The sequence below is a fragment of the Nestor notabilis genome, unplaced genomic scaffold, assembly GCF_000696875.1.
Source record: "Nestor notabilis isolate BGI_N333 unplaced genomic scaffold, ASM69687v1 scaffold3547, whole genome shotgun sequence".
NCBI classification, from domain to species: Eukaryota; Metazoa; Chordata; class Aves; order Psittaciformes; family Psittacidae; genus Nestor; species Nestor notabilis.
The window spans coordinates 25569-35226 of NW_009936766.1; the positions used below are offsets into that span (position 1 = coordinate 25569).

Sequence of the window (9658 nt, forward strand, 5' to 3'; positions counted from 1 at the left end):
CTGCTTTTCTGCCCTTCTCTTTTACCAGTATTTGGAAAACCTGGCAGCAAGGTTTTGAAGTGGATTGTTTGGCAAACACAGGCCACACCTCTTCTTCCCGCAGCTGGAGCACAGCCCAGTCCTGCCCAAGACTTCAGCCCGAGCCTGTGGCACGCAGCCCTTCGCAGCCGTGTGTCTGGGGACCCTTCATTCTCTGTGTTTCCCAGTCTCAGGTTTTCTGTGGCGACGACGGGACGTTTTTCCCATGTTCCATGAGGTGCTGCGGGGCACGATACCACCCAGAGTCCTTCCTTTTCTGGCAGCTGTGCTTTTCCAAAGGAAGGAGAGGAAAGAGACTGGGTTTTACCACAGGCGGGTAAGACAGCATTCCTTAGCCAATGTGTCTGACAGTGACTTCTGCTACTGCACACGTGGAAAACCAGTCCTCCACTTCTGCAGGAGTTAAACAAGAAGTTTATCAGCGGAAAATTTTGGGCAGGAGTAATGCTAATGGAGATCTCATTTATTATTAAATTCAGAACATGTGTGAGGCAAGGCAGAGCAGGTCTCTTTTTTGGGGAACAGAATTAAGCTGATGCTTAATTGGGGGGGAAGATAAAATAGTGCCTATGTGTTTTCTTTCAAGATAGCCTTGATTACCATTCCCTTCCTTTCTGCCTTCTACCTTATCCCATAGGGCTTAATGATCTAAAGGAGACGAAGATTAATGATGACATCACCCCCTGTTCATAATGCAGAGCAACCACATTAGATAAAGGGGTTTCACTGTGTTTGTCCTTTAACTGGTATATAATCATTCCACTGTATAAGATGGTGTGGCTAATAACCTTGGTTTTACACTAAGTGTTTGTGAAGGAGCCTTTGCCTAGGAGGTCTGATCTGTCATCTGATTACCTGTCCTCTCCCATCCCCTCTAAAATCTACAACTTAAAATTGAGGTGACTGTTAAATACCACGATTAAATGTCATCTCTACACTTCTTGCTGTGTGATTAAAAATCATCTTGTTGACTTTCTTTTTAATGTTGTTGTTTAGTAGTTGGGAAATTGGGTTAGAAGAGACTAGTGTTAGTCTGCTGTTATTTCCATTAACCCATAAACCACTGGATGTGATGTTTCCCCTCAGGTGCTCACTATGGAAATAAATAAAAATTCAATATGGCTTAGCAAAGTTGTGTTCCCTGGTAGGGAGAAATCTTGTATTGAGTGAGGCATGGGGCAGCAGATCACCCTTTTGGCTTTGTAGGTGAATTCAGTGTGATCACATCTCTTTAATTTCTGAAGTCTGGTCTTAGTTTCACACACTAAAGACAGACAATAATAAACTGGGAGCAAGCCCAGTGTTTGCCACTGCTGTTGTGATACTGAGCTGTTAGCACAGCTCAGATCACCTGACTGGTTATAAACCTAGCCCTCCAGAAGACCATGGTTCTTATGGCTGGGTCTGTGATCTCCTCTCATGTCTATGGGTGCACACTTCTGTGGGAGAAGGGGAAGTGCAAGGGGGTGCCTAAGAGAGCCAAGAGTTTGCTTTTGGGTTTAAAAGCAAACTTGTGGCACTTTGGCCACAAGGAAGGGAGTTACAGGCAGCAGTGTTTACTTGGCAGCAGAAGCAAACTGGGGAGAAAGTGCTCCCTTGGTAAACTGGACATTTCTTGGAGCTACCTGATTTGCTTGGTAGCTCTGAATACGAAGGAAAATGTGGCTTAGAAGTTACATTTATGTTTGCTGTTGACAACGTTTTTGTAATGAAACTGGCATGCTTATGGTGAGTCCTCTGCATCCACTGAGAGATGTGGAGTGAATGCCAGCACTTACATCCCACTCTAAAGGCAGGTATTCTGAGCTATCTGAGGGTAGAGACTACTGGGATAACCTGTTCTGTAGTTTGCTGCCGCATCAACACCTTCAGTTTAGATGAAAGATACAGACAGTTGTTAGCAGGGATGCGTGTGTGAAAATCTAAGTCTCATACACTCATTTAAGGATTTTGAGGTTTTTTTTTTTTGCCTTAAATGCCCTTTTCTGAGCTCTGGAAAAGGAGCGACTCTGAAAAATCGTTAAACTGCAAAGTAGGAGTTGGTTGCTTGCACTGTTGCATGCGTTGGTATGCTGTCTTGTACACTGGTGTAGGCAGATCTGTTATTATTTATTGTTCATTTCCCATACAGATTTGCCTGCCTTTTCCCTGATGGGTTCAGGTAGAGCATATCCAATACTCTCACGCTTCATTGGTTTGCAAGGTTCAGCTTGGAACTCATTATGACCTTGCTGTTCCTTGGCTAAAAGATAATTAGGAAAGGCACATAGGAAGGGTCTGGCATGACTGATAGCACAGACTTGGGAGCACAGTGAAATGTCTGTTGTGTTATGTGCCCTTACATTTTCCACACCCTGATCATAATTTATGCTCAGCTGTGTAATGACTGACTGCAAGTCAAAGGTTGTTAGAGACCTTTGGAAAGGACTTTCTTTTGTACATATGACTATATGTTGACAGATGCTGGGTGGTAAAAGGACATGCTATCTTCAGCGTGTTCTGTTGTCTCTGCTAATAGTGTCTGAGTTCCAGGCGATAGTCAGGCTACATGAGTGAAGATTGTTTTGATAGCAGTGGGGGGGTGATTATGTGCCTTCATTTCTCAACAACCTGAAGAGTTGCAGCACCTTTAGGAAGTTGCTGAGAGGTTAATATATGCAATCTTGAATTTCTGTCTAGTCCATTGCCAAACTCAATGAGGTAGAAAGGAGGTCAGGCTTTGCTTGAGAAGCTAGTGTCAGAGATGGAACAAAATATGGGTGGTTAGTAATGATTTGCAAGAGAAGAAAAAACTAGAGTCTGAAGGGTAGAGCTATTGCTGAAACATCTTGTTCCCAGAAACAAGTGAGGGGAAAAAATACCTTCACATGTTGATGTTGCAAATAAGAACCCTTTAAGAGTAATAGTATAATTGGAGTTTATTTGTACAAATTTAATTGGGCTCCTGTGTGTGAGGTATCTTAGACAATGCATGTAGTTTTTACCCTTTGCTTGTTGGTCAGGGTGAATGGTACTCGGTCCACAGATGTTCAGTATACTATGTATGTCTGGTTTTATTGTGTTGTTCAAACCCTGTTTTCCAAAAGCTGGCAAGTATGCTAAAGTAATAAGGAAAACTCCACAAGTAAGTGACTGCTTAACAAACATAGTACAGTTCCATTTGTCAGATAAAGAACACTGAAAAGAGTTTGAGAGTCCAGGGTTCATTTGTTTCCTTGAGATTCTAGCTAGTGATATGTAGGGCCTGCAGCATTTCGTTGTAAGTGGAGATCCTGTTGAATTCAGTTGTAGGTGAATACAGAGTGTATCTGGTCTCAAGCCAACCATCTAGAAAATAATGAACATGAAATAGCAACCACTTATGAAAAGCGTTTTGAAATAGGAGTTAAGAATAGAAGAAATTCTTAGCTGGCCAGGATTGTGTCACAGCTGATGGAAACACGCAGAATCCCATTCAGGTCATAAACCTTACACAATTGGTTCTCTGCAGTCTCAGCACTAAATCCCTTCAAGCTGTTTTCTCTTGTCTTCCCCTGCCCTCCCCCAACTTGTCCTTCATGATCTTCTAGGATTCTAGATTCTAGTCAGACTATTTTTCTTTCCTCTTCACATCAGGGCACTTAGATACTAATATTACTTTCAAAAAATAGCTTCCCAGAAGCTTTCAAGAGCAAGGATTACAGTTTGGTCTGTGCTGATAAAGTGGTGTGTACGTTTAGAGTGCTGATACCAGCAACAGCCCAGAATGAAAAGGAATCTAAGGTTTGCTTTTTGCTCAAACTGCCAGGAAGTATGTGTTCTTACAAGAAAGTGGGTTTTCCCTCATTGTGAACAGTGTGTGCTTTCTATGTCTTTAGACCATGCTATTAAGATTCTTGCCATGTCTGCTATTACTCAAGCATGCATGTGCCCTTGGCAAGTAGTCTTAAACTAGCCAAGGCATGATTAAAATTATTTGAGCATGTTCGGTATCTGCTCATCCTTCAGTAGGAATGAGGCAAAACTGATCTATAAGTAGAGAAAACCCTAAATAAGGGACTTATTTTCTAAAGTCTATGAGGAGTTACCCTAAGACATCACTTGTCGTGCTGAAAGGGAATGGAGTTTACTTCTAGACTCCTTTAGTCTTCCTCCAGGACACCAAAAGTGCTGCATATGTTCCCAAAACTGACTCATGAATAGCTTATTTTGGGCTGGCTGGTATGATCCATTCCTCTGGACTGATACTAGTGTGGTTATAAAACAGGCATTGCAGTTGGGTTACGTGCTGAGCTTGCTCTTTTTCTTTCCAGTGGGAGAAGCACCCTTACTACAACCTAACGGTAAAAGTTCTCCGAGCCAGAAACATCAAGGGTACAGATCTGTGTAAGTATTTAGTAAAGATACTATGAAAACAGGTAGTTTGTTCAGTGTATACCTGTGACAAAGCATTGTTACAGGAACTTCTTAGGTAGATATAGTGTAGAGTCTGATGTGATGCCAAGCTACAGATTAACTCTGCTACTTTGCAGAACAATATCAGGTAAGTCTGGTGATGTTTTCCTTCCCTGTTCCTTTACATGTCCTACTATGGCCTGTTCTGTGTTCCTTTGTCTGATTCAGCTCCTGCTAAAGTCTTCTTGCGCCTGGAAGTAGCAGTCTCCAGTTCTAGCTTCCAAATGTTTATTTTCTCAGTTGAAGTAGTGCTTTCTTTTACATGCCTGCTGTTTTGTTTATGTCATTGAAGCTTTTCAGGAGGTAAGTGGGTGACTGATTCAAAGAGAAACTGCTTTTTACATGTTCCTGGTTTTGACAGCATGGTATATATTCCCTTCCTTTTACTCATATGTGTTGAGTAAACCTCCAGGACTGTTTGGGGCATTTTGATCTTTAAATCTAATTTGGGATTTAATTCCTTCAGATTCAATACCGTAAGGTAGTTTGTCTGCCTAGAGTTTATATCTGGATTCCAACACTGAACTACAAGAATGCTAAATTCGGGGAATGGAAAACCCTCCTGAAAGGTTGAGACCTAGAATCACACTGTGAAGAGAAGTTCTTTTTATGGCCTTTCTGTTCAACTGAAGTAAAGAGTGGTTCCCATACTTGAACTGTTAAAGGGGCATAAACTGGAAAGATAGACTGAAACAATCTGTTGTTTTCAGGAAATGGAAACAGAAAGCTCAGGTCTTAGCCAGACTAGCAGAGAGTATAGAAGTGGTGGATATTGTCTACTTGGACTTCTGGAGACTTTTGACACTGTCTCCTGTAAGATTCTCGTAGAGAAGCTGATGAAGTATGGACTGGATAAGCAGACAGGGTGTCTGGTTGAAAACTGTCTGAATGGCAGAGTTCTGAGAGTAGTGATCACTGGTACAAAGTCTAGCTGGAAGCCAGTAACTAGTGGTATCATCTAAGGGTCAATTCTGGGTCCCGTATTGTTCAATGTCTTCATTAATGATCTGGATGATGGGGTGAAGTGTACCTCAGTTTTGCAGAAGAGGACCTGGGGGTCTTGGTGGACAGCAAGCTGACCATAAGCCAGCAATGTGCCCTTCCTGGAAAGAAGGGTAACAGTATCCTGGACTGCTTTAAGATGAGCATTGCCAAAAGGACAAGCAAAGTCATCCCCTCTGCTCGTCACTAGTGCAGCACCGGTGAGGCTGCATCTGGAGTAGGGTGTCCGCTCCAGTTGTTCAAGGCTTTCCACTAGTGAGAGATACTGGAGCTACTGAAAAGAGTCTAGTGAAGAGCCCCTAATACTGTAAACAGGCTGGAGCATCTGTCACGAGGAAAGGCCGCAGAACAGAAGGCTCAGGGAATCTTATTGATCAAGTATCTGAAAGGAGGGTGTTAAGAAGATGGACCTAGACTCTTTCAGTCATGCCTAGTGAAAGAACAAGAGGCAATGGTCCTGATATCAGCAGTAATCTTTTTCTGAAAAGTTGATCTTCTCCTTTTGAACAGTAGTTTCTTTCATGAAGAGCTTTATGGTTTGGATGAACCAAAAAGTATGTAGGTACCCAGTGTTCAATTTGCTGCTTTTTAAAGATGTGTACTTCATTAAAGGCTTTTGCTTTACAAGTCCAGCCTTCGATTTGCACATTTTATGATGCAATGAGATGTAGAAAATGAGGAGCTCATAGGAAAGAGTATGTTTGATTGAAGTTGTTCTGATGTCTGTTTACATTCTCTGCTCTAGTGTCCAAGGCAGACTGCTATGTGGAACTAAAGCTGCCCACTGCATCTCCTACAGTCTTCCGAACTCAGGTTGTTGACAACTCCGATAACCCAGAATGGAATGAAACTTTCCAGTATCGAATCCATACTGCTGTCAAGGTAAGGAGTGGAGCTGGCTGGGCTCTGTGCACTGGCTTAATTTTTATACTTCATTCAAAACCAAGGGAACTTTATTGCCCTCAAAACCACTGTTGCTTGTATGGCGTCAGTCTTATTCAGTGATACAAAAAGCTGCAATATGCATGTACAGTGATAACCACAGCAGTTTGTACCTGCACTCTCGTGTAAATTGCAGCTAGAATTTTCCATAAACATCCTTGTGATACAACTCAGGAAAGGGAAGTCATGGCACTACTTGATAGAGTTCAAGGAAATTCCTTGACAAAGCAAGTTCCTATCTGAGGATTGCTTTTACTTTCATGGAGTAGCTATTGCCTTCTTGTAGCTCTACTTACCTTACACAGCCAAGTGGCTGAGTGAGGATAATGGGAACTATATTTCAAACACTGCCACTTAGTTCATTCGGTCAAGTTCTGCCTTCACTTCCTCTGATTCAGAAAAGCAAAATTCAAACTATTGGAGACAGTATGTCTGTCTGCTGTCTGAGCAGGATTCATAGAATATTGAATAAAGTCTTCAGATTGTCAGTGTTTGTTCTCAAGGTAGACACTAATGATAGGAAACTGTACTTTAAAAGGTTAGTTTTAGTCTGGCATTATTGCTTTGAATAACATCCTAGTCTTTGGAATAAGGTGTTTGTTAACAAGAAACTGTCTCCCTCCCTGGAGTACCTTTCCATAATGGTTGTGACAGAAGTGGAATGGTGATTGACTTAAATGATAAGAAAACTGCAGACTAAGCTCTAGAATGTGAGAGCATTTTCTTCTCCTGTGGGTTCATGAGGTCTCAGTCTAGTTACTGCTGCAAGACTGTGCCAGCACAATTCTAAGTTCAGTCTTGTTTCCATGAAATCTAGTTGCTACATGGCCTTTTTTTGTGGGTGCCATATGTACTCACTGTGTCTATTTCAGTTAGTTACTGCTGGGTTTACCTGCTTTGTGACAGTGCTGAGCAGGAAGTGATAGGTCCCTATTCATCCTGGACTGAATCATGCTGAAATCTGTGCCTGAAGCTGGTGGAGAGTACTGCCATGTGCCTCGGAAAATCTTCTAGCTAAACGCTGTCAACTAGGAGCTTTTTGCTTAACTATGCTGTAAGCCCTGCTGGAAATAGTGAATTCAGGAGTGGGAAAGGGGAAAGGTATTGATTAATGCATAACATGTCTATTGTATACAGCTGCTCAGGTTTGTGGAAGTGTTTTTGTCTTTTCATCCGAGGCTGTTTGGTTCTCTTTGGTTTTTAGAACATTCTGGAATTGACACTTTATGATAAGGATGTCCTCGTCAGCGATGAGCTTACATCTATTGTCTTTGATGTAGCGGGCATGAAGTTGGGTCAGCCCCTGCTGCGCACTTTCAAGCTGAATCCTGAGGTTAGTCCCTGGCTTCTTCCCGGGTCAGCTGTGAATAGCTGCAGCTCATCATCACAGAAATCATGTAGTGCATTCTGGTCGATTTATCTCTGTTGTAGAAGCCAGAAGGGGAAAAAGCATCAGGAAGTGATGACCCCTGATACATTTATGTTTTGTATGATTTTACTGTTGACTGAGATGTTTCTAAAATCCCTAGTGATTTGTGTGTGTGTTCCACGGTCTTTGGGATACCCAGCTACATGAGACTGCTGTCTTTCAGAAGGTATTAAAACACCTTTAAAGGGAATTGATTTTTCAGGAGACTATAGGGGCATAAACTGGGCTTAAAATGAAAGGCCTCTGTAGTCAGCAGTTGTTGTGTGGACTGCATACTCTCTTATATCATCACTTTGCAGTGGAGAAGCTTGTTGCTGCAAGTGTTACCTCTATATTTAACAAGTGCAATGCCTAAGAGAAGCTTATTTTCCCTGACTTATGTTCAGTTACCTTCAACCTCTGCTTCATGTATGTTACATTAGTGCATATGAGCTGCTCTCAGTCCTTGTGCACTTGTTTATGGACTTGCAACAAGACAGCTTGGTTTTACATAGCTAAAGCCATGTCACTGGTCTGATCTTCTTTTCTAACTCCCTCAAACACAGTGCTACAATAGGTCTGGATTAAAGGTGATCTAGTGATGTGTTTTCTTGAGAAACTGGGCTTCAGTGCTGTTGGTGTAGTCAGAAGCAGACTAGCTGGTATGCAGTTAGCAGGGAGGTGTTGATCAGTGTCACAGGCACTCTAAACGATTTGTGTTCATGGAAAAAGGCTTAGTAACTCACTTGTTCCCACTAACTCTGTCTTGATTGCTGAATGCTTAAACCATCTTGATTGGTAATTATGGAACCAGAAACTTCAAGTTCAGTAAGGACTGTTACCCAAATTGGCTTCTACTTCAGTATTTTAAAAGCTGCATTAGGTGCAGTATCAAGAATTTACTGTAAGCTATGGTAGGGAAAAAGATGGGTAGATCAATGTCTGCACAAGACAAAGACAGCAATCAGCTAAGAAGGCAATCTGCTGAAATAACAAATGGGAGGAAGCACAAAGCCTCATGTAGAGGCTGTTTGCAGAGATGGTGCTGCAGTGGTGCTTGAGCCAAAGGAGGTTTTTTAACTCATTAGCAGAGCAATGGATCTAAGACCCAACTCTCACTGTGTGCACTTATGTCCTCAAACGTAAATGTGTCTGGTCATATGGGGTATGTCTGGGAGGAGAGGAGTCTTCAAAGAAAATAGCAAAAGGCATAAATTTAAACCTTCCAAAATTTAACTGGAGCTTTTGTCAAAGCAACAAAAATATTTACTATAGTTTGTGATGGGAAGAAAGCTTAATCTCTTGGAAAAACTTATCATAATTACATTCAAAATCAAGGGTCACCTATATTCAACTTCTATTTTCAAAGGCTAATGAAGAGCTGGATGTAGAGTTTTACTTGGAGAAATGGTGAGTCTTACCTGAAGAGCTGAATGAACTTGTGCTCTGAAGATGTGTTGTTTTAGTTGCTCTTTCTCTGCAGGGACATCTTGCCTATAAAAAGCCTAATGCTTTGTAGTTCTCTGTGGTGTTCAAGTTGATTCACCAATGGCTGATCACAAATATCCTTAAAGATCCTGTCTTGGGTTATCAACAAAGAAATAAAATTTTGCTGGACATCATGGGAATGACAGCATTGCAAAGGAAATTAAGATTTTGTGGACGGGTTACTTAAGAGCGGAAAGCTTTCACAGTTAACCTTGCAATATAAACAGATGAATAATTTATCTTTCTGATAACCTAGAGAAAAGCTGAGCTTAGATAGACTATCAAAATAACTGAGGCTCGGAGACCTTGTAGCACATGTTTCTTCAGTATTTTCTTCCCATTGTT

The 9658-nt window shown here is 41.6% G+C and overlaps 1 protein-coding gene across 1 annotated transcript in view; it reads left to right on the forward strand.

The window, feature by feature from the left end:
* The first annotated feature begins 244 nt into the window (after positions 1–244).
* The window catches only part of PLA2G4F (phospholipase A2, group IVF), a 20884-nt gene continuing 11470 nt past the window's right edge, over positions 245–9658 (forward strand). The window contains exons 1-5 of the mRNA XM_010018508.1: positions 245–355; positions 4332–4404; positions 6221–6357; positions 7622–7750; positions 9195–9235. Coding sequence (XP_010016810.1) covers positions 245–355; positions 4332–4404; positions 6221–6357; positions 7622–7750; positions 9195–9235 — 491 coding nt within the window. The remainder of the gene's footprint in view (positions 356–4331; positions 4405–6220; positions 6358–7621; positions 7751–9194; positions 9236–9658) is intronic.